This window comes from Tamandua tetradactyla, chromosome 23, assembly GCF_023851605.1.
Source record: "Tamandua tetradactyla isolate mTamTet1 chromosome 23, mTamTet1.pri, whole genome shotgun sequence".
NCBI classification, from domain to species: Eukaryota; Metazoa; Chordata; class Mammalia; order Pilosa; family Myrmecophagidae; genus Tamandua; species Tamandua tetradactyla.
In genome coordinates, this window is record NC_135349.1 from 3,406,319 (window position 1) to 3,431,721 (window position 25,403).

Genomic DNA, 25,403 nt, shown 5'->3' on the forward strand with positions numbered 1-25,403 from the left:
GACACCGTCAGCACGCCCTATTTCATACGCATATGATGTCATATATTACCACCCCCATTTGTATAGCTGAGACTCAAATAAAATCACACAACTATAAGGGACAGTCAACTCCACATCTCCGTGTCCTCGCTACCATGTGCCAGTTGTCTTCAAAATGAAAACTGATTCCATGCTGGAGAGGCCCTGGTCCTTATTGCCAAACTTATGCCACTGATGTTAGAAGGGCAGTTACCCCATCCCTATCGCCAAATGGCCCTTTTCTGATCCCTATGTGGTAGTCAGTGTGTAAAGAAGGGTCTCTGAGTCCCAAAGTGAAACGGGAAGTATGTTTGTGTTAGTTTGCAAGCTGCCAGAATGCAATATACCAGAACAGGAAAAGCCTTAAAAAAAAAACAAAAAACGGGAATTTAGTAAGTTAAAAGTTTATAGTTCTAAGCCTATAAAAATGTCCAAACTAAAGCTTCCAGGAAAAGATAGCTTAATTCAAGGAAGGCCAAAAGGTCAGGAATCCCTCTGTCATCTGGGTAGTCACGTGGCTGGCATCTGCTGGCCCCTTGCGCCTGGGCTCCATTGCTTTCAGCCTCTGTTCCTGTGGGGGTTCCTCACTTTGCTTCTCCAGGGCTGGCTTTCATCTCTTGGCTTCCCTTGGCTCTCTCCAGGTTCTGGCTTGCTTAACATCTCATGGTGACATCTGCTGGGCTCCAAGCACCTCTGAACATCCATGTCTCTGTTCTCTGAAGCAGTTGTTCTCCAAGCGCCTACATCTGCCCTGTCTTGGCTCTGAGACTTCTGTTGTTTCTGGCTCTCTCCAAAATGTTTCTTCTCTTAAAGGATTCCAGTAAACTAATCAAGACCCACCTGGAATAGGTAGAGTCACATCTCTGTCTAATCAAAAAATCTCACCTACAATTGGGCGCACCACATCTCTGAGGAGATAACCTAATCAAAAGTTTCCAACCCTCAGTATTGAACTAGTATTAAAAGAAATGTTGCTCCCACAAGACTGAATCAGGATTAAAACATGGCTTTTCTGGGGTTCATAATTCTTTCAAACCAGCAGAAGGTTAGCGTGAGTTTTTCCCCAGTTACTTGGGGATGCACACGTAATTTTTTAGAGAAGCATGAAGAAAAGAGGGTCCCTATCCACATGGTTCTGAGGGTTGCACAAGTTGTTGAAGGTCGGAAGCCAAGGGGGTGAGAGCATTCAGCTGACCGGGAGGACTGCATTCTCAGAAGACCCACTTTGGGGAGCGTCTTTCCTTGAAATAATTAAAAAGGCTCAGCCTTTGTTGAGCAGCCGGTTTCATGCCTCTGAGGAGCATAGCTTCATGTTAGGGGTCCCAGCTCACAACTCTGCATTATGTCTCCACGTGTGGTTGACAGGGGCTGCTTTGACATCTCATTTTCACCTCGGAGCCCATTTAGGAGCAATACGTGGCTCCCTCCTGGAGCCCTGTATGGATCAGAAGTGCATGTCTGACGAGCCTTGCGAGTCCTCCTGGTGGGGGTCTCAGGTTCTTGGAGAAGTTTTGTGATGTCCTGTGCGGTGTGCGCCCAGCTGGTGGCTCAAGCAGCGCCTGATGACACACTGGGGGAAAGCAGGCGTTATCTCCTGTGTAATATTTCAGACACATGTGAAAAGGATTTTAGCACCACTTCAGAGGAATGAGAAAGAAGATTTTATTCCAACAAGAATTTTTTCCCCTCCTTTTTACTTCAGTAGTAGCTTGAACATGCACTTCAGGCATCAGAGTAATTCTGGGAACGGACAGTGGATGTTTCAAATCATTGCCAGGTCTTGCTCATTCTAGGACATCATCTGAAGACATGATTGGGCTGCAAAGCATGTTTAAACTCTGCCAAAAATCACATAAAGGGGTAGGGTCCCCTGCAGAACCGTTTGAAGTCAGGCAGGCAAGAGCTGAGTTGACTGACAGAGTCACTCTTCCACACCTGCTGGAAAGCTGGGTGCAAAGATCCTCTAAACTAGCCGAATCTCATTACAGCTCTCTCCAGCCAGAGCCACTCAGGGCGTGTGGACTGCCAAACAGATGGGTTGCGAAATGCAGTGCCCATCTGTCTTTATCATGCTCATTTCCTCTTTTATTAACATGTTAATGAATATAGTTTTTTACTTATCATTCAGTGACATGTGCAGCATCCTCTTCTAGGAGACAAATAAACAGTCTGCCTGTGTGAGTCGACAGAGAAGTTTTTCCTCCATTACATGTTAAGCACAGAAATTAGGTATATTTCGGTTCCACTTATACTGCCATATTGGAGTTCAACAAAAAATCACTTTACTTGTTGGTGACAGTGCAGGGTAAGGGGGCACACCAGACTTGGTGTGGGAGCCCTGAGCTTAATTCTGGCTCGCCAGTGCCAGCTCCTGCCTGTGCACACAGGTGTCCACGTCTGTTCAATGGGATGGTGGCTTCACCTCCTAGCATTGTCTCAGTGTACAGATGAGATGCTTTATGGGAGCATTCTGTGTTCATTTATTATAACTGAAATATGTTTGTATGGGCTTGCACTTGTTTTTCTTGTTCTTTCAGACTCTCCATGGAAAGTGCATCTTTCAGATGTTGGCCCTGAGCTGACAGGTGTCACCGTGAGCGGGCTGACTCCAGCGCGCACCTACCAATTCAGAGTGTGTGCCGCTAACCAAGTCGGCAAGGGCCAGTATAGCACGGAGACAAGCAGGTACCGCGAGCACCCCTCTGTCTGCAGGAGAGGTCTGGCAGACGTAAGGAGCAGCATTGTAGTTGTAGAGGAAACCGATCAAAGTTGTCAACAGCCGTCCCTCACTCACAGTGGGAGAACCTCAAGCAGAAAACACCATTCAAAGATGCAGCACTCAGGCATCTGTCCGCCTGCTGTGTGTTTCATAATTGCTCCAAGGGAAGGACCTTGGTTCTCTCCTGTGGCATCTGGCTGTGCCTGTGTGAATTGTTCCTACCCACATGGCCCTCTGAATACATGAAATGAAGGGCTTACACTCTCTCCATCCTGGGGGCCGGCTGGGTGGAAGATGGTGCCCCCTTCTCACAAGTGAACACCTACAGGGTGTGCAGGTGCAGCCAAGTGAGTGCCCATGTTTATGTGGCAGCATGGCTTTCAGGAGTGGCCTTTATCCTCACACATCCCTGAGAAGGCAACTGGGAAAGATGGGTTCATCCAATGCCCTTCTGAACCACCCTGAGCCTTCAGCGGCCTTGAATTGCAGAGTAGTTGTGCTCTAAGTAACTTTTTTTCAAACTGTGGGAGTTTGATATGAAAAGTATTTTAAAAACCAGAGAAAATGATTTGAAGCAGTCACAGACCCTGGGCCTACAAGCCTGCTCACTCAGGCTTGTAATCTTTTTTAAGAGCTGAGGTTCTGGGGGCTGTTCAGACAGAATAAGGTTACCCCATGTCTTCCTCGTTGCTTGCTTAGCCGATTTTCTATTGTGTGGGTTTGTTACAACCGTTTCATGCATGTCCTTTCAGTTTGATCAGCTGTTTTGCTTTTCTTGTCTCTCAAATTTTAATAGATAGTTAGGCTGGAGATTCAGTAAGATAAAGAATGCCGATAGGGGCCTTGTCTCTGGCTCTGATCGCTCTCCCCTGCACATCTTTTATTTTTAAGATTGATGTTGCCTGAAGAACCGCCTAGTGCTCCTCCGAAAAACATCGTGGCCAGTGGGCGCACCAACCAGTCCATCATGGTCCAGTGGCAGCCACCCCCGGAGACTGAGCACAACGGGGTGCTACGTGGATATATCCTCAGGCAAGTAGCCTGGGGCTGCCATTCTTAGAGTCAGCAACTGCTGCACTGAGGTTGCAAACTCAAATGCTTATAGGGGCCAAACAGCAGTCAAGGGAGTCAGGCCAGGGGCAGGACTCTAGGGAGTGGTGGAGACTGCAGCAAGCTGAAGAGCACAGGCTAACGTGGGGCATCTGTGCATGAGCCGTCCTAACCTATACAGAAAGAAAACTGGCACCAGTGCTCACATTTTGGCAGAAGGAAGGTGGGGGATGGGGGAAGATGTGCTCTTCATTGTAAATCCTTTCATTCCATTTAATGTTTTATAACAAAGAGCATGTATTATTAAATATATTAATATTTATCAATAATAATTACTTTGATTTAATTATTAGTCAATTGTTACCATGCTAGTATGTTGCTCAATATTGTCAGATTTTCTAATATTTCGAGCAGCTCTAAAAATCTAGATTTTTACATGAAATCTCAAATATTTAGAAGCTGTAAATGAAGTCAATTTATTTTGAAGCATTGGGCAGGCTGACTCACATGTCTGCAGGTCCAGTGCAGCCCGAGTGTGGCCAGCGTGCTGTCTCTGCATAGCTGGGGGTGCTGAGAGAACTTAACCAGAACTTAACCAGGCTGAGTTTGAGAGAAGATATCCCCTTTGCCAAAACTGCTGCAAATTTTTAACTTGTACTGAAAGTTCATTACAGTGATTTGGGGACAGAAGTAAAAAAGGAAAACAAACACAGTATTGAAGGGTAGTTACTGTACTGCCATGGGCCTGTGTGTTAATTTTCCTGGCACCTTGGCTTCCTTACCAGCCTCACTGGGGCAAGATATATAGGTGCCTGGGAACCACCTCTCACCTGCCCCGCCAGAGGCCCACCACACCCCATGCTCGTTCTGAGTGTATGCTCAGCAGATACCTGGTCAACAAAGGCCAGAAGTATCCACTAATGGCCTTTTAATTTCTTAGATAAATGCAAGAAAATGTGGAAGCTGCACAATCTTTGTGCATAGAGGACACCTCATTCCCAGTATATATATGCGATCATCCATTCATCACCTAATACATTTTTATAGATCACTTGATATCTGCCTGTCACATCCAATGCACTATTCTCAATTTCTCCTCAAATGGATGGATTCTCTTCTGAACATAAGCCAGTTCATCATTGCCTGAAGTGGGAACGAGGCCACCCAAAGGCCAGAATCATTACTCAAGGCCCCTTTTGTCTCTGTGCCCCCCACAGCCCTTCCCATTTCAGAGAAATGCACCAGGGGATTGCGGTTCTGTGGGCTACAGGCAGGTAGGGCCCAAGGGCTCAAGTTCCTGTTGACGTTTCTGGAACAATTCCCTGGACCCTAGGCCACCTGACCCCCATGCTTTCCCCTTGCCGGACTCGGACACTGGGCTTCACTGCTGCTTGCCTGCTTGCTCCTTGCTGCAGCTCTAGCCATGGCTCCTCCTTCTGTGTTCCACCACTGATGACAACTGGGCCTTGCCCTCTCTGGCCAGCCCCTTGCATGCCTGTTGTCCCAGCTGCCTCTGCCTTTTTCCAGTACGTGAAGGACGTTTCCTTAGGCCAGAGCCCTCAAGTGAGGGCTTTAAAAGTCAGCCCAAGAACGAGGCCACGTCTCTCTGATGTTATGAGGCCACATCAGGATTGTGCCTTTCTGTATTTGGAGGGATTGCTACTGTTAAAAGGATTTTCCATGATGATGTCAATAGAGCTGAATGCTGTAAAAGAGGGGCTTAAATCAAGAAAACCGTAAAGGGAGGGTGTACTACCCAAGGCCCTTTAATATCAAAGTTTTCTGAAATGAAAACCCATGGCAAAATGAATTTGCTTGGAAATATTTCTGAATTCCTCAGGTCTCCAAATCAGCTCACAGTTTGCAGGACCACATCCTTCAAGGCATGAGTGTTCCAGGCAGATCTGCAGCTCCACACATGGGGAGAGCAAAATAAAATCAGTCACCTTTGGCTCTGGCCGTAAGAACTGGTTAGGATGTGTGCACAGTAATAAAATATTTATAATAATGGGCAGGGTGTTTCTTTGAGAGGAGCATAGGGGTTATGTCCTTTCAAAACATTGTCCTGTTTATTTCCGTATAAAAAATCATCTTGTTCTGGCAGAGATGGTCTCCAGGGCAACATACTCAACCAGTAAGAAGATGATCCCCTGCCACTTCTGTTATTGATCGTGATCTTCTTAGGCATCCTGCAAATATTCCACAAGCACCCAAGCCTCTGGTCAGAATGGGCCACCTGCCTGTCCCCACTTTGGAGGATGTGTTTTGTGTTTTCATATCCCTTTACATCCATTGTTCATTTGACTCCTGCAGCAGCCCTGGGGGATGCCATTGTGATAATGCCCATTTAGGAAGGTGGAGCCCAGGCCCAGGGCAGTTAAGAACTTGCCTGGAAACCCCAGCTCCTAAGTGGCTAAGCAGGGCTTTAACCTAAGTCTCCTAGTGTTGGTTTCTGACTTTTCCTGGGAGTTATGCAGTGTTATGATGAAAGTGATGGATCCCACAAAGGAAGGTGGTGATGGGTCTCCATGAGAGGGGGTGGTCATGGGTCTCTATGAGGGAGGGTGATGGGTTCCATGAGGGATGGTGGTGATGGGTCTCTTCAGGGATGGTGGTGATGAGTCCCACGAGAAAGAATGGTGGTGGGTCTCCAGGAGTGAGGGTGGTGGTGGGTCTCCACGAGTGAGGGTGGTGATGGGTCTCCACGAGGGACGGTGGTGATGGGTCTCCACGAGTGAGGGTGGTGATGGGTCTCCAGGAGTGAGGGTGGTGATGGGTCTCCACGAGGGACAGTGGTGATGGGTCTCTTCAGGGATGGTGGTGATGAGTCCCACGAGAAAGAGTGGTGATGGGTCTCCACGAGTGAGGGTGGTGATGGGTCTCCACGAGGGACGGTGGTGATGGGTCTCCAGGAGTGAGGGTGGTGATGGGTCTCCACGAGTGAGGGTGGTGATGGGTCTCCACGAGGGACGGTGGTGATGGGTCTCCACGAGTGAGGGTGGTGATGGGTCTCCAGGAGTGAGGGTGGTGATGAGTCCCACGAGAAAGAGTGGTGATGGGTCTCCACGAGGGACGGAGGTGATGGGTCTCCACGAGTGAGGATGGTGATGGGTCTCCACGAGTGAGGGTGGTGATGGGTCTCCACGAGGGACGGTGGTGATGGGTCTCCACGAGTGAGGGTGGTGATGGGTCTCCAGGAGTGAGGGTGGTGATGGGACTCCACGAGTGAGGGTGGTGATGGGACTCCACGAGTGAGGGTGGTGATGGGTCTCCACGAGGGATGGTGGTGATGGGTCTCATGAGGGATGGTGGTGATGGGTCCCATGAAGGTTTGGTGATAGGTCCCAATAAGGAAGTCTTCCTTAAGTGGACATGCTCAGTCCAGGGCATCCTGGAGGTAAGTGGGCCTGGGTTCCAGTTTCAGTATCAGCTTACTTTGCAGGGGTTTATTTGTTTCCAAATGGCTCTCCAATTGTCTCAGTGCCATTTATTTTTAAAGTTCTATTTTGATGTTGGGAGATTTAAATAGGAAAATCTGTACATGGCTGAAATCGTGCAAGACTTTCCTCCCTGCTGCCCACTGACTAGAGGACCAGTACCCCATATGAATTACTTAGTATCCTGCTGGGAATTGCACCTGCACTGCTTGGTACAGCTAATTCAGTAAAGGAGTGCAAGTTTAGTAGGTATTGGAAGTTGATGGAATATGAAGCAAAATCGTGGTTGAATAAATTAGCCCAAAATGTCTCCATTTTTGCCTGTCACAGGATGACAAAGCTTTCTCAATGCCTCCCACTAAGCATGGTACCAGCCTACAGGACTGCCTGTTTGGGGTAGTCAAGGGGTAGAAGGCTGTGTATCTTCTGCTGTCGACCATGTATATTTCCTGTGCAGAAGACCTCACCAGATACAAATGGTCTGTAACAAGACAGAGCAAGGATACTCTCAGAAACTCGGGTTTTCATAGGAACCTTTTATTGCTGCACTCTTCTTCCTCGTTCACCCTCCAGTCGTGGCACCGCCCTCGCACTGCCTAAGAATCCCCGTCTCATGGCCTGCACCTTTGGGCTGAGGTGCTCCCGCCCTCACCTGCCGGCCGTGCAGGTGCCTAGTGCGGGCCTGGCAGGTCCACAGAGTCCTTAGCTCAGGCTCCACAGAGGAGCCGACGACACCAGCGTCCCAGCGAGCAGGCTGGGGGCTGCCACTCCACACTTCTGTCACACAGAAATTTCCTCAGTTTTCCTCTTATCATAGAAGGCCACATTCTCCTGAGGCAACAACCTCTTCCTTGATAGAAATTGGGAGCTTTGGGAACTTCCAGGATGTCTTAGTAAATTACATGGATGTGCCGCACAGACCCAGAACAGTGGTCAGTCCAGTTAATTAAATTAAATTAACTTCCACCCACTAAATCAAGGAAAAACATTTGTTAATCAAAATAATGCGATAAAAATTCTATTATAATACAAATAGTAATTTCCTGATTTATACATTTTTAAATCAAGTGTGTCTCCTTTTTAATAAATACTTTACATTTCTGAGTTTACTACACTAAAAGAACCTACTATACACGTGTTCTGAGCGTCTCCTGAAGAGTAATTTGTGATGCTTAGCAATGGACTCATATTTTAGCAGTGGAAACACCTTTTTGAAACCACTTACTCTAACTCTGGGATATACTTGAACAAATCTGCCCCTCCTCTGTGGCATAGAGCTGGAGCTCAGTCCCTTAAGACAGAAAGGCTACATGCTTATTTGCCTCTCTGTTTTCCCCCACATTTCATAGTCAGTCTCAAACTGATTTACAGTAATACCCCAATAAAAATCATGTCTGGAATTTCTGGCTCTAAGCCACTGAGCTTCCTAGTATGTTACATTTAAAAAGCAATAATTTTTCCTTAACCCTAAAATAATTGAAACGTCAGTTCTGTTTTGTCCAGACCTTATAATCATCATGAGATTACTTGACACTTTCCACCTTGTGGAATTAGGAAATCGTGCTGCCTGGGGCCGGAACGTCGTTGCCTCCCCTTGGCTGCTGACCCGGCCGCAGGAGCGCGGGTCGGCCGGTCCTCGGCACTCACGGCTTCCTTTCGGACACAGGTACCGCCTGGCCGGCCTGCCTGGAGAGCACCAGCAGAGGAACATCAGCAGCCCGGAGGTGACCTACTGCCTGATCAAGGACCTCATCATCTGGACCCAGTATGAGATCCAAGTGGCTGCCTACAACGGGGCCGGCCTGGGCGTGTTCAGCAGGGCCGTGACGGAGTACACCTTACAGGGAGGTGAGCGGCGTCCCCACGTGGCGGCAGTCTTCCTGGGGAGCAGGCTTAGAACTTTGATCAGAGCATGTTAGGACTGCAAACAGAGGAGTCAGTCCTCTAGGGAGCATGTTGAAGGTAAGTCATCAGACACTTAATGTCTCCATCCGTTCCAGAGGTATAGCAGCACTGTCGAAGGGAAACACATACCATCGTAGATCTATGTACATCCTTTAAGAAAAATTCCATGGACAGTGATTTTTTCTGAATGGAATCGTATATTCTGCAGTAAGGCTTGCTGTGGAATCCTGTGTGATACTGTGAATGTTTTCAAAGAGAACGGTTATTTGATATGTGTCTTTAGTGATGTGGTATGATTATTGGTAATGCAATTTGTGCTTTTCCTTAGTCCTTTTCAGTTACGCAAGCAAACAATTTACTAGATCAGCAAAAACCCTCTCCCTGCCCCCCCAAAAAGACAGAGGGTCTTAAATACACATGTTCAGACCCTGCCTCGTTATTTCAGGCTTCCTCCCATTCCTGAAGGGTAATGGGACAGAGTCTGGGAAGCCCTGGCGGTCGGCAGCCCTCCCCACCCTGCATTTCATGCCCCCCCCCCCTCAGCCTGCTCAGCTGTCATGAAGAGCTCCGCCGCTACCCAGCCCAACTGCACGCACCCCACGGCAACCCAAACCCTTGCCTGGAAAGTCATTTTTCCACAAAATCTGAAATCCTTTTTCATTCAGCTACTTAAGCCCTCTCCCGATTCACAGGTGTGATTTTATTTGCTTAGGCATTTTTATTGCTGCCAGACCTTGACCTTTTTCAAATGATAAAGTTTCCAACTGCCCACTTCTCTCCCCAAACCATGCCTGGGACCTAATGTTCCTTGATATTACATGCTGTTATTATCATCCCTTATTGATTGGCTGTCTGTTGTCATCCGAAAGTCCATAAATCCTTCTTCATAAATTAAGTGCAGTCACTTCTACTTTCACAGTAAGAAGCAGAGATATTTAAAACCTAGGATAGCCAGCAAGGACCTGCTCATCTGCAAGTAATTCTCGATGATGCATTTGAAAATGAAAATAGCTGAAAACTGGACAATTAATGTTTGCTTTAATTAGTCTATTTAATGAAATAGAAATAAATTTAAAAGCCCTTTAAACGATGAATCCTGTTGTTCCTGACCCCGCTCCCCACTGACCGCAATGCCTGCTTGCCTCGCGGTGCAGCTGGGTGCTGGGTAGGCCTGAGGGAGAAGGGCTTTGAGGCTTCGGAGCCTGGTTTTGTTTGGTTGGCACTGAGGAGCCATTCAAGGCTTAGGAATTGTGAGTGATATGATCCAAACGCTGTCTGCAGAGGGTCTGCCTGTCAGTGGGCCTGCAAGTGAGGAGAAGGGAGCAAAGATGATGCCATGACTCTCGAGACCAAAGGGTAGTGGCTTGGCTACCTGGTGACAGTTAGTCCCCAGGGGTGACAATGAGAAGGGGTGGGGATGAAATATTTGGAGCTTTACAGTTGTCCAGTACCTTTGCACTTTTCATCTCTTTTGCCCCTCAAAACCATCCTATAAATGGATGCAGTTAAACCTCATAAACCTTTGTGTAATGCTTCCTGTCTAAATAGGACTGGAACTAAGCAGGAACAGGCACAGGATGTTTTCAATAACAGCAAGTAGCTGGCTTGAATTTAGTCGGCCTGAGGTTACACAACTACGAACAACAGCGCCTGCTCCCAAGCCCAGGCCTTCCAGCCCAGGGCACTGTGGTTTGTGGTTTGGTGCCACAGTCTGTGCCAGGAGAGGTGCTCTCTGTGCATGGGGCGCCGGCCCTCTGGGGGTGGGAGTCCAGCAGGACCCAGGACCTTTCCCAGAGGTCCCTGGAGAAGATACACTCAGTGGCGTCTTGTCTTGGTAAAAGGTCTTGTCTTCCTCACCTGGGTAAGAACCGACTCTGATCAGCTTTTTGTGCAAATCTGGCTCAGGAGCTCTACATTTTGTGAGCATTCATGAGCTGAGGCTCTGAGCAATGCTGCCTGTGCTTTCTTCCCACCAGCCTCTTGGTTTCTGTGTTTGGGTGCTGTCAGCCCTGCCCAGGTGGGTGATGTCTGGTGCTGTTCTTGAGAGGCAGGGCTCAGCATACAGATCCTGGGGTCCTGCAGATTTCAGGGGTGATTATAATTCCCATCTTCACTCACGGTAGCACATTTCTGCTTTGCTCTTCTGGAAAAAAAATTCCTTGTTTTGACGCAGACAATAGTCTCCACCCCATCCCACCCCCATATAAAAATCTTCCTCACTGTATGCTCAGGAAACACAATGTCTGACCCTCTGTGAGGGGCTCCACCTGCTCTGTATGCCCCAGGTAGTAAATGCCCCTGAGCTGCTAGACTCCAGTTGTGACCCCACACCCTTCCTCCTGACCCTGACTCTGACCTAAGCCCGCTCCTGGGTCCCTTTGAAGAGCCTCTCAGACTTGGCCGTGTGCTTTCCCCAGGAAGCCCCTGTCTACGCCGAGCCTCCTCTGTCAGGACGAGCCTGAGCCCCAGGACTAGTCGGGGGTGACATTGCGTGTTGACCGAAAGGTTGGGGCAATGCCATTGGACTTGGCCGAGTAACTCCAAGCCTGGCCTGGGTGTCGCTGGTGCGCGGAATGGCCTGCAGCCTGGGGAGGGCAGCTGCCCCCCAGCCCTAGAGCCCAGGCTCCCTGCTTCCTGCATGCCTTTGCCCTGGGGAGCAGTGACGCAGTGCTTTCCTGTGCCCAGTTTCCATGAACCTCCAGCCACCCACACCACAGCTGACCAGGGCCCTGGAGTCGACGCTCCCACCCAAGATGGGCCAGGATAAGGGGAGGTCAACCGTTCACCCCCCCATGTGGAAAGACAGGGTCGGGGCAGGCAGGACAGACACCCAAGCCCAGGCCTGGGGGGATGGGGAGCTTAATGATGGACAGACAGGGGTCTAGTTAGAAGAGGATGAGTTAAGAAGAAGGCCCACGTGAGGGACAAGTGGCCATGGATAAATTAGGGAGGTAGAGGCTGGGGCTCTGCGCAGGGTTTGTGCCTGTTTATGGGTTCATGCATCTTTCTGTGCATATACCCTGAAGAGCTCTTTCTTGGGGCCGAACTCTTAACACTTACCTTACTTGACCTTTCTGAGCCTCAGCTTTTTCATTTGCAAAGTGACATTTACAGTTGCCCTGACTCCTTTCAGGGTGGTTGTAAAGACAAAACAAAACAATATGTATGAAAAGGTTTGGAAAACTATGAGCTGTTATACATAGACAAGTGGCACCGTTGCTACTGGCACTACCATTCTCTGCTATAACAACCACTAATACCTACCATACAATTTGGGCGTCCTATAGTAGAAGTGGTGCAAAAAGAAATTTGGGGCCAATCTCCTTGATAATAAGAAAATCAAACATAGCCATTTCAGAAGTGATGTGATGCCAACCATGTGCTCAGTGCTGGACTCCAGCACCCAGGTAGGGAAGATGCAAACAGGTCCACCTGGGGGACGTACCATCTAGCTGGGGGGCAGACTGACCAACCTTTGTGAAACAGGAGCAAGAGCTAGAGGAGAATAAATGATCACCATCCTGGGTGGGTGATCATTCCCCATTTGCCAGCAAGATGAGAATCACTAAGCATGCACTAGAGACCCACGAGGAAAGATGCTCCAGGGAATATGCCATAGATTGGAAGGTGGTTTCCTGTGGTCCCGGTGATGGGAGAGCATCAGAGGAATAAATATGCAGTAGTGTGCATTGGTTAGGAAGGTCAGGAATGGCATTTGCCTGCTAGAAACAGAGACTGAAATAACAGTACCTCGAGCAAAGCAGAAGTTTGTTTTAATTTTTCTCACATAAAGAAATGCAACAGGGCATGCACGGGTTGTTCAGTGGGAGAATGTCCGCCTGCCATGCTGAGACCCAGGCTCGATTCCCGGCCCACACACCTCCCCTCCCCCAAAACAAGTGTGCAATAGGCAGTCCAGGGTTGTGGCGGCAGCTCCATGGTCATTCGAAGATCAGAGTCCTTCTGTCTTTTTGCTTTGCCATCTTTAGCATTTGCCTCATGGTCACAAGCTGGCCACTTCAATGCCAGCCATCACATTCTAGAAAGCATCACATACTAGAAGGCAAAAAAGGAGGAGGGCATAAGGGTTGCCTTGTGGCCAAGTGTGTAAATAGGCCCACTTTAAAAGAACTTTCTTACAAGTCTGCCTGCAATTCATGGAATATCTCTGTGCACAGAAGGCCGGGACATGTGGTGTTTTAGTTGGTACATCGCGTCCACTGTTCAGGAAGACAGTGGGATGGATGCTGGTGAGCAGCTAGCAGGTTCTACCTAACCTTCTAAAGTGCCTCTTCCGAGGAGTCAGAACCAAGGTATGTGAAATACATGAAGGCATCTCATTGCCTACCACGTACAGAGTGCTTCTCGGTGCTTCAGAATCGTCCATTGCAGCCTTAGTTGTAACTCCAAATCCATAGCTCCCTCAGGGCCACGGTGTTACCCAGGATCCCTTGGAGGCCCCTCAGGCTCCAGGCATGGTTAGGGCTGTTTGGGCAACAGCTGAACATGTTTCTTCGCCAGTGGGGACCCCACTTAGTTCCTCGAGGTTCCCACAGCTATTAGCAGTGATTGCTGAGAGTGCCTGGAGGACTGGCTGGGTTCTCGGAGATGAGAAGGGGATAATTAAAATGCCTGCATGTTAAAGGAAAAGAGAATAACTCACAAAATTAATAATTTTTCAGCTCAATTTGGAAAATCATTGGAATATATGTATAAACATAATTCTATAGTTCTTCCCAGGAGATCATGGGAAGGGCAGGAAACAGCCTCAGGAAGAATAAAGCTTCTGTCCAGCCACCTAGTTTTCCCTTCCCTCAGCCTACCGGGCAGGCCTCCTCCATCAGGGGAAATGAGATATGATGTGCCTTGGCCTGAATGAGGCTCTTTGGATTTGGTTCCTCTTGAGAAGACAGCAGATGCTGGGGGAAGGTGGCGTGGCCTGCTCCACCGTGTAGTGGGTGTGTAACTAGTTCACTGAGAATGAGTTCAATGAGAACTCGGAAGTGACGCAGCGTGTACCCAGGTAGGGCAGAGGGACAGAGGACGAGCTGCCATCTGCTCCTGGCTCCTGTGGCACCAGTGGAGAAACCCGGAGCTGCTTGTCCCATGAGTAGGTAGCAGCTCATTCTCCTGGATCAGAATTTCATTTCTCAAATGTATTTCCTTCAAGGAAGCTCCTTAAGGAAGATAAGCAAATTATTCCTGCCTCAAGTTCTACCCAGTATGACGATCCCTGAACCACAATTCACCTATCACGTACCCCAATTTTTCTTTTTTATCCCATTTATTATTGAGATATATTAAAAATATTTGCTGTGCTTGCTTTGGTTCTTTGTACATTCTTGGCGTGTCCAACACCTTGGACATTATTTAATATAAACTTTTCTAACTTCCCCGACTTTTCACAGCCCCTTTCACCTGCCATCCCCCATTATCTTGTCTGCCAATCCCCTGTTATAGATTTTATTAACAGTGCTTCCATGACCTTTTCTGCAAAAGGTATTTTAAAATGCGACATATTAACTTACAAATCGAGCAGCAAAGCTCTAACATAGTTTCAGCCAAGTGAACTTTTCATGGGGTGAGAGGAAAGGCTGTTCCAGCGTGGTGGCCGTAGCCTAAAATTCCAACATCCTTGGAATGCACCTGCCAGATTTCCACTATGAGTGTCCAAAATGAAATGGAAAGTAACATAAATTTCCTTAAGGATTTCTTCCAAAGTGCTTTATGAAATCAATGCTTTTGGTTCAAGTGGAAAAAACCATTCGGTGGAAGCCCTGCATAACGAAGTGCCCAGTATAATTAGGAGCACTTTCCGTGCCGCCAGTGCTCACTTCAGCAGCTTTCTAAGTGTCTGCTGCGGCAGGGAGCCCACCAGAGTCATTGGAAGCAGCCTTTGGTTCATATTCGGTGCTGATGCTGTGTTTGGTTCACAAATTCAGTTTTTGCTAAAAACTGTTCATATAACGATGGAAGTCACATGAAGAAGTGATGTGTCCATGAAGTTTTCAGGTGAACCCCAGTGTGGACTTCTGTGCACTGTTAGACTAGGATATGGTTGTATTCTGAAATAAGCCAGTGTAGATTTCCTATTTATGCATTTGCATCCATTTAGATGCCGGTGTTGATTTTTCTATAAAGGATCCAAAGACAAATTATATTATAAATCATCATTTTGAGCACAACAAGTTTTAAATTTTTTCTGTTTTATTTCCTTATCATTTTTCTTCTTGTAGCAGGTATTTGTGTGCTATAATGATTTATTGTGGCTCCAGAATATTACCTTCTAATGAAAGAGAAATATTTCATGTTTAAAAAGAAATGAAAAAAACATTTGGTTATCCACAGTTTTAAAACATTAGTTAAAGCTCTTAAATGTTCACTTGGGCTTTGAAAGATTTTCAAAAGTAAAGATTATAAATGAAAACTGTGTTTGCAAGCTCCACTCTTATCTCCTTTTGGGAAATTCTCATTGTGGTATAAATGACATTGCACAAAAGATTTGCTTCTCCTTAAGACTTTCTAGACCTCAGGCAGTTCCTACAGAATAGGACAAGTTTCCAGCATTACCTAAAAGGTTTAGTAATATCAGAACAAGAAAGAGATTGATGTTCCATTAGGTAAAGGCTTAATTTGGTCTTTTAGAACTTTCAGGAAAGGAAAGGAAACTAGCAGTTGCGAGGTGGGCACTCACCTATTCCCTCACCTCATTCATCCTCCTGGAAGACATGTAAGGTGGACATCTCTGTTGCTGTTTGGCAGGGAGGAGACGGAAGCTCAGAGAAGTAACTACCTCTCCCAAGATCCCACAGCTAGAAAGTGCCGGAAAGTTCTGTAATTTAAAGCTCAATCTACTGACCTACAAAGTCCTTACTGCTATAATGTGCCATTGCCAGAATTTGTTTTAGAATTTCATTCCACGTATATCAGACAGGGATAAAAATTATATCCAGATTTTCAGTGCAGTTTGTGCATGAAGTAAAAAATAAAAGTGAAATCTCATCTCAAGTACTTGCTCAATGGCAAGTGGCTTTTGAACTTTTTTGACTGCAATCCACAGTAAGATGTCTATTTTCCCTTATGACCCAGAACACACACATGTACTCACATACACAGACGCAAACCTGAAACAAAAGGTTCATGCAACAATAGTCATCTTCAGGGAGTGTGATTGATTATATTCGCTTCCTAAAGCTTCTAAATAAAGTACTGCAAACTAGGTGGCTCAAAACAACGGAAATTTATGGTCTCAGTTCTGAGACTGCAAGTGTGAGACCAAGGTGAGGGCAGGCCATACTCCTTCTGAAACCTGTCAGGGAGGTGCCTGCCTGCCTCTCCCAGCTGCTGATGTTTGCTGGCAGTACTTGGCGTTCTTGAGTTGTTGCTACAGCACTCCAGTCTGCATCTCTGTCTCTAACTTAGCCCTCACCTAACCCTAACCTGTGTCTGTCTTTGTGTCCAAGTTTCCCTCTTCTTATAAGGACGCCAGTCATGCTGTGTTAATGCACATGCTACCCGACTATGACCTCATATGAACTAATTCTGACTGCAGCATCCCATTTCCAAATAAGGCTGCATGCTGACTTACTGGGCTTCAAACTCGGGTGCACAGTTCGGCCCTTAACACCTTTTGATATATATATTTTATTCTACTCTGCTCTATTTCATTCTTACATTCTTTAAAAACGCTGGCTGTGATCACTAAATGAATTTCCTGGTTCGCAAATGTGTTTGTGGCCTGCAGTTTGAAAACTACTGGGTGAGGGGTGTTTGCTTCGACTGCTCATGCCTCTAATTCAGAAGAGGCTTCCTCTGGCTGGCAGGAGTCCTTTGTCGGGTTGAAGGTCAGCACAATGGTGGTGCAGTGAAACCAACTACTGACCATGGGATGGGACAGGAGGCCGATGGGGCCTGGGGGCAGATTCGGGGCTGCAGGAGGTGCAAGGGTTGCAGGGCCTGACCCGGACTGCTGGCCTCGTGAGTGAGAAGGGCTCCTGGTTAGAGCTTGCCCTTCAGCTGCCGCTAGAAGATACAGGGAAATATAAGCAGTCTTAAACACTATACACATTGCATTATTTTGTGAGTTTCAGACTTTTTTTTCCCCTGTGAGACTGGAAAACACTTTGAGGGCAGGGACTGTATCCAATTATATGTTAGTTGTATCTGTATTCCCAAATCCAAGCACAGTGCCTGACACATAAATAGATAAAGCATAAAGAAGTGTTTGAGTAAAGGAAAAATACTTATTATTTCTAGTTCAATCTCCAATACTGTGCCAGTCAAATCTCCACATTCAGTGTAATATCCTGTCTTCTTTCCTGGTTTTTCGTGTTGCTCTGAAGAAGTTTCTCTCAGCACTATAATGAGTACATTGGGGCCTGAGATCTGAGATCTGTTTTGCATCAGGTCATCCCAAAGCAGATGTTCTCACTTGTTTCTTACTCTGAAACTGGGTTTATTCAGGAGTCTGCACATGGGAGCTTTCTTCCGTCCCCTCTGCTGTAGACTAGAAGGCTAAAGTGGGGAATGATTTACATGGAAGTGTCACCAGAATGACCAGATGATGTGCTACACAGAATCACGGAAAACTGGAGGCAGTCAAGCTCATCCTGAATTGTATAGACAAATGGATGTGTGTAGAAATAAAACTTAACCCTCCCACTAGTGTGTAAAGCAAATTGTGGTAAGAGAAACCACCACAAACATATTTTTTTTCATATGCATTAAGAAAACAGAGATTCAATGTGTGAGAAGAGGGAAGTTTGGATGAGAAAAAGGAGATTTCTACTCAGCAAAGTCAAAATACTACTTAACCAAAAGTAAGTCAGAGCAAGCTCTACCTTCAGCCAACCTTGGTCCCTGTTCTGGAAGCTCAGCCTTTGGCATAAGGAGATTTTTACAGAATGAAACTCATATTGAGTGACTGAAAAATTCCTCTCCTGTTGTCTTGTTCCTAATCTGCTAAAGACCTGGAGGGGTGGAGAATGAGGGTAGACAGGCAGAGATTATCCTAACCACTGCTGGCTCTGCCACCTGTGATGTGCTCTCCAGCCTAAAATCTTGCCCCAAATGCTTCTCAATGCTTAGAAAATAAAGAACTGGAAAATATAAATTCAAAAAGGAACACACAAAAATTTTAAGTGTTAATATATTTTCTTATGCAGGGCATAAAAAGATACTCAAGCTTATTTGCAAGAGATTTGTTGTCCTAATAATATGTTAGAAATGTTTAATGCAAAGAGAATATTCAGGTGTATCAAAATGGCAAGAACTGTAAAAACACAAGAGCTCAGCCAGGGTCTATAAAAATTTGGAATTAAGGAAGATATCCAAAACACAAATTTAATACATGCGTCCACTCAGTAATATGTAGCCAGTAATTCTTCCAAATAATAAGCTTACTTCTTCCCTGTTGGAAAGGCATATACATTTAATTCTTGGATGGCTTGGCGAAACAGATACCTATGAATCCCCAGTAAGTTGTGGATAGACACTCAAGTCCCTAATATCTGAAATCGTATATGTTTGGAATAATGAAAAATGAGGTACACAGTTTTTGCCAAGGGTAAGATTCATGCTGTCTTCCATAATCTGGAAATTGCAGGAAGCAGCTGCCCAGCCAGCAGCTGTGTCCCCTTGCCCCCTTGTCTCTGGTGGAGCAGTGATGGGCTCTCACCAGCAGAATACGAGCAGAAGTGATGGGACGCTTTACTAGGCAAAGGAGGTTCAAGTGAGCGAGGGGAGGTGGGGGCCTGCAGGTGGTCACCGAGTAACCATATGCAAGACTGACCACCAGCCAGGAAAACTGACATTGCACTTGATGGTAATGAGAATTGAAAATTTACTGTTAAGACACTGAGATTTCATGGTTTATCTGTAGTCGATACAGTGGTATTACTTTAATAAATACTACTGGGCATGTTAGAAAATAAAAATTATGTTGAATGTTGCTCCATAATTTCAAGCTGTGCTAAATTCAGCTAATTTTACAGCATTATCTGTGGGCAACTTAGCATCTTTGGGTTGGGTTTACATCAGTCAGATGGGGAATGATTTCTGTTTTCAATAAGGAGTAGGGAACAGGATGAAGAAATCAATTATTGATAGGCGAGAGGACTTCCTGGAAGATGGCGGCTTAGTAAGACGCGCGGATCTTAGTTTCTTCTCCAGGACAGCTACTAGGGGAGTAGAAACGATACAGAAAGCGCCCAAAGCCACAACAGAGATAAAAAAGACAGCGTACCCCATCCTGGAACGGCTGGCTGGCTGAGAGAAGCCGCTTGGGTGAGATCGCTGAGGGGCACGGGCTTCACCGGGCGGGGTGGCAAGCGGCCGGAGTTACTCCCTTCCCCCTTCCCGGGCCGGCTGGGAGAATTGGAGAGGCGGTCCCCTGAAACCAAGGCGGCTGGCGCCCACACCATGCGCGGCCCCCCGGACCAACTGAGAGAATTGGATCGGAAATCCCCAGGCTGCGGAGAATGGTGACGGGTTGGGGAGGCCTCTTCCAAACCCGTGACTCCCTGGGAACGTGCACTCTCTCGGGCGGGCCGCTGCCGCTGGCGCCCTCCCACCACGCTTGTCACCCAGGGCCGACTAGGAAATTCGGACGGGCTCTTTCCCGGGCTGCGGCGACCAGCAACCCTCCCTGCGTTCGGACCCCGGGCCGGCTCAAGCCGCTTCGGCTAGTGAACCCCCCGGACGGCGAGAGTTTTCCAAAGTTTAAGGTCCCACAGCACTTTTTACTGGTGGGACCCGCAGACAAACGTGTGCCACGAGCGCCACCTACTGGGCAGGATAAGAAAAACAGAACCCAGAGATTTCACAGAAAAATCTTCCAAACTTTTGGATCCAATACCCAGGGAAATCTGTCTAAATGCGCAGACGCCAACAGAAGATAACGGATCACGCTCAAATAATTGAAAATATGGCCCAGTCAAAGGAACAAACCAATAGTTCAAATGAGATACAGGAGCTGAGACAACTAATGCTAAATATACGAACAGAAATGGAAAACCTCTTCAAAAACGAAATCGATAAATTGAGGGAGGACATGAAGAAGACATGCGCTGAACATAAAGAAGAAATAGAAAAACTGAAAAAACAAATCACAGAACTTATGGAAGTGAAGGACAAAGTAGAAAAGATAGAAAAAACAATGGATACCTACAATGATAGATTCAAAGAGACAGAAGATAGAATTAGTGATTTGGAGGATGGAACATCTGAATTCCAAAAACAAACAGAAACTATCGGGAAAAGAATGGAAAAATTTGAACAGGGTATCAGGGAACTCAAGGACAATATGAACCGCACGATTATACGTGTTCTGGGTGTCCCAGAAGGAGAAGAGAAGGGAAAAGGAGGAGAAAAACTAATGGAAGAAATTTTCACTGAAAATTTCCCAACTCTTATGAAAGACCTAAAATTACAGATCCAAGAAGTGCAGCGCACCCCAAAGAGATTAGACCCAAATAGGCGTTCCCCAACACACTTACTAGTTAGAATGTCAGAGGTCAAAGAGAAAGAGAGGATCTTGAAAGCAGCAAGAGAAAAACAATCCATCACATACAAGGGAAACCCAATAAGACTATGTGTAGATTTCTCAGCAGAAACCATGGAAGCTAGAAGACAGTGGGATGATATATTTAAATTACTAAAAGAGAAAAACTGCCAACCAAGACTCCTATATCCAGCAAAATTGTCCTTTAAAAATGAGGGAGAAATTAAAACATTCTCAGACAAAAAGTCACTGAGAGAATTTGTGACCAAGAGACCAGCTCTGCAAGAAATACTAAAGGGAGCACTAGGTCAGAACCGAAAAGACAGAAGAGAGAGGTATGGAGAAGAGTGTAGAAAGAAGGAAAGTCAGATATGATATATATAATACAAAAGGCAAAATGGTAGAGGAAAATATTATCCAAAGAGTAATAACACTAAATGTTAATGGACTGAATTCCCCAATCAAAAGACACAGATTGGCAGAATGGATTAAAAAACAGGATCCTTCTATATGCTGTCTACAGGAAACACATCTTAGACCCAAAGATAAACATAGGTTGAAAGTGAAAGGTTGGGAAAAGATATTTCATGCAAATAACAACCAGAAAAGAGCAGGAGTGGCTATACTAATATCCAACAAGGTAGACTTCAAATGTAAAACAGTTAAAAGAGACAAAGAAGGACACTATATACTAATAAAAGGAACAATTAAACAAGAAGACATAACAATCATAAATATTTATGCACCGAACCAGAATGCCCCAAAATACGTGAGGAATACACTGCAAACACTGAAAAGGGAAATAGACACAAATACCATAATAGTTGGAGACTTCAATTCCCCACTCTCATCAATGGACAGAACATCTAGACAGAGGATCAATAAAGAAATAGAGAATCTGAATATTACTATAAATGAGCTAGACTTAACAGACATTTATAGGACATTACACCCCACAACAGCAGGATACACCTTTTTCTCAAGTGCTCATGGATCATTCTCAAAGATAGACCATATGCTGGGTCACAAAGCAAGTCTTAACAAATTTAAAAAGATTGAAATCATACACAACACTTTCTCGGATCATAAAGGAATGAAGTTGGAAATCAATAATAGGCGGAATGCCAGAAAATTCACAAATACCTGGAGGCTCAACAACACACTCTTAAACAACGAGTGGGTCAAAGAAGAAATTGCAAGAGAAATTAGTAAATACCTCGAGGCGAATGAAAATGAAAACACAACATATCAAAACTTATGGGACGCAGCAAAGGCAGTGCTAAGAGGGAAATTTATTGCCCTAAATGCCTATATCAGAAAAGAAGAAAAGGCAAAAATGCAGGAATTAACTGTTCAATTGGAAGAACTGGAGAAACAGCAAACTAATCCCAAAGCAAGCAAAAGGAAAGAAATAACAAAGATCAGAGCAGAAATAAATGAAATTGAAAATATGAAAACAGTAGAGAAAATCAATAAGACCAGAAGTTGGTTCTATGAGAAAATCAATAAGATTGATGGGCCGCTATCAAGATTGACAAAAAGAAGAAGAGAGAGGATGCAAATAAATAAGATCAGAAATGGAAGAGGAGACATAACTACTGACCTCACAGAAATAAAGGAGGTAATAACAGGATACTATGAACAACTTTACGCTAATAAATACAACAATTTAGATGAAATGGACGGGTTCCTGGAAAGACATGAACAACCAACTTTGACTCAAGAAGACATAGATGACCTCAACAAACCAATCACAAGTAAAGAAATTGAATTAGTCATTCAAAAGCTTCCTAAAAAGAAAAGTCCAGGACCAGATGGCTTCACATGTGAATTCTACCAAACGTTCCAGAAAGAATTAGTACCAATTCTCCTCAAACTCTTCAAAAAAATCGAAGTGGAGGGAAAACTGCCTAATTCATTCTATGAAGCCAACATCACCCTCATACCAAAACCAGGCAAAGATATTACAAAAAAAGAAAACTACAGACCAATCTCTCTAATGAATACAGATGCAAAAATCCTCAATAAAATTCTAGCAAATCGTATCCAACAACACATTAAAAGAATTATACATCATGACCAAGTAGGATTCATCCCAGGTATGCAAGGATGGTTCAACATAAGAAAATCAATTAATGTAATACACCATATCAACAAATCAAAGCAGAAAAATCACATGATCATCTCAATTGATGCAGAGAAGGCATTCGACAAGATTCAACATCCTTTCCTGTTGAAAACACTTCAAAAGATAGGAATACAAGTGAACTTCCTTAAAATGATAGAGGGAATATATGAAAATCCACAGCTAATATCATCCTCAATGGGGAAAAATTGAAAACTTTCCCCCTAAGATCAGGAACAAGACAAGGATGTCCACTATCACCACTATTATTCAACATTGTGTTGGAGGTTCTAGCCAGAGCAATTAGACAAGAAAAAGAAATACAAGGCATCAAAATTGGAAAGGAAGAAGTAAAACTATCACTGTTTGCAGACGATATGATACTATACGTCGAAAACCCGGAAAAATCCACAACAAAACTACTAGAGCTAATAAATGAGTACAGCAAAGTATCAGGTTATAAGATCAACATTCAAAAATCTGTAGCATTTCTATACACTAGTAATGAACAAGCTGAGGGGGAAATCAAGAAACGAATCCCATTTACAATTGCAACTAAAAGAATAAAATACCTAGGAATAAATTTAACTAAAGAGACAAAAAACCTATATAAAGAAAACTACAAAAAACTGCTAAAAGAAATCACAGAAGACCTAAATAGATGGAAGGGCATACCGTGTTCATGGATTGGAAGACTAAATATAGTTAAGATGTCAATCCTACCTAAATTGATTTACAGATTCAATGCAATACCAATCAAAATCCCAACAACTTATTTTTCAGAAATAGAAAAACCAATAAGCAAATTTATCTGGAAGGGCAGGGTGCCCCGAATTGCTAAAAACATCTTGAGGAAAAAAAACGAAGCTGGAGGTCTCGCCCTGCCTGACTTTAAGGCATATTATGAAGGCACAGTGGTCAAAACAGCATGGAATTGGCATAAAGATAGATATATCGACCAATGGAATCGAACAGAGTGCTCAGATATAGACCCTCTCATCTATGGACATTTGATCTTTGATAAGGCAGTCAAGCCAACTCACCTGGGACAGAGCAGTCTCTTCAATAAATGGTGCCTAGAGAACTGGATATCCATATGCAAAAGAATGAAAGAAGACCCATGTCTCACACCCTATAGAAAAGTTAACTCAAAATGGATCAAAGATCTAAACATTAGGTCTAAGACCATAAAACAGTTAGAGGAAAATGTTGGGAGATATCTTATGGATCTTACAACTGGAGGCGGTTTTATGGACCTTAAACCTAAAGCAAGAGCACTGAAGAAGGAAATAAATAAATGGGAACTCCTCAAAATTAAACACTTTTGTGCATCAAAGAACTTCATCAAGAAAGTAGAAAGACAGCCTTCACAATGGGAGACAATATTTGGAAATGATATATCAGATAAAGGTCTAGTATCCAGAATTTATAAAGAGATTGTTCATCTCAACAACAAAAAGACAGCCAACCCAATTACAAAATGGGAAAAAGACTTGAACAGACACCTCTCAGAAGAGGAAATACAAATGGCCAAAAGGCACATGAAGAGATGCTCAATGTCCCTGGCCATTAGAGAAATGCAAATCAAAACCACAATGAGATATCATTTCACACCCACCAGAATGGCCATTATCAACAAAACAGAAAATGACAAGTGCTGGAGAGGATGTGGTGAAAGAGGCACACTTATCCACTGTTGGTGGGAATGTCAAATGGTGCAACCACTGTGGAAGGCAGTTTGGCGGTTCCTCAAAAAGCTGAATATAGAATTGCCATACGACCCAGCAATACCATTGCTGGGAATATACTCAAAGGACTTAAGGGCAAAGACAAAAACGGACATTTGCACACCAATGTTTATAGCAGCGTTATTTACAATTGCAAAGAGATGGAAACAGCCGAAATCTCCATCAACAGAAGAGTGGCTAAACAAACTGTGGTATATACATACGATGGAATACTATGCAACTTTAAGACAGGATAAACTTATGAAGCATGTAATAACATGGATGGACCTAGAGAACATTATGCTGAGTGAGTCTAGCCAAAAACTAAAGGACAAATACTGTATGGTCCCACTGATGTGAACAGACATTCGAGAATAAATTTGGAATATGTCCTTGATAACAGAGTCCAGCAGGAGGTAGAAACAGGGTAAGATAATGGCCAATTGGAGTTGAAGGGATACAGATGGTGTAACAGGACTAGATACAAAAACTCAAAAATGGACAGCACAATAATACCTAATCGTAAAGTAATCATGTTAAAACACTGAATGAAGCTGCATCTGAGCTATAGGTTTTTGTTTTGTTTTGTTTTGTTTTGTTTTGATTTTACTATTATTACTTTTATTTTTTTCTCTATATTAACATTCTATATCTTTTTCGGTTATGTTGCTAGTTCTTCTAAACCAATGCATATGTACTAAGAAATGATGATCATGCATCTATGTGATGATGTTAAGAATTAATGATTGCATATGTAGAATGGTATGATCTCTAAATGTTGGGTTAATTTCTTTTTTTCCGTTAATTAAAAAAAAAAGAGAGAGAAGGGATAATTGGAGCTGAAGGGATACAGACTGTACAACGGGACTGGATATAAAAACTCAGAAATGGACAGCACAGTACTACCCAATTTTAATGCAAT

The 25,403-nt window shown here is 44.7% G+C and overlaps 1 protein-coding gene across 7 annotated transcripts in view; it reads left to right on the top strand.

Moving 5' to 3' along the window:
- SDK1 (sidekick cell adhesion molecule 1) overlaps positions 1 to 25,403 on the top strand; it is a 1,057,379-nt gene that overhangs the window by 846,164 nt on the left and 185,812 nt on the right. For all 7 annotated transcript variants that reach the window (XM_077140486.1, XM_077140483.1, XM_077140481.1 and 4 more), the window contains 3 exons: positions 2,556 to 2,703; positions 3,629 to 3,769; positions 8,891 to 9,072. In XM_077140486.1, the coding sequence (XP_076996601.1) occupies positions 2,556 to 2,703; positions 3,629 to 3,769; positions 8,891 to 9,072 (471 nt within the window). The remainder of the gene's footprint in view (positions 1 to 2,555; positions 2,704 to 3,628; positions 3,770 to 8,890; positions 9,073 to 25,403) is intronic.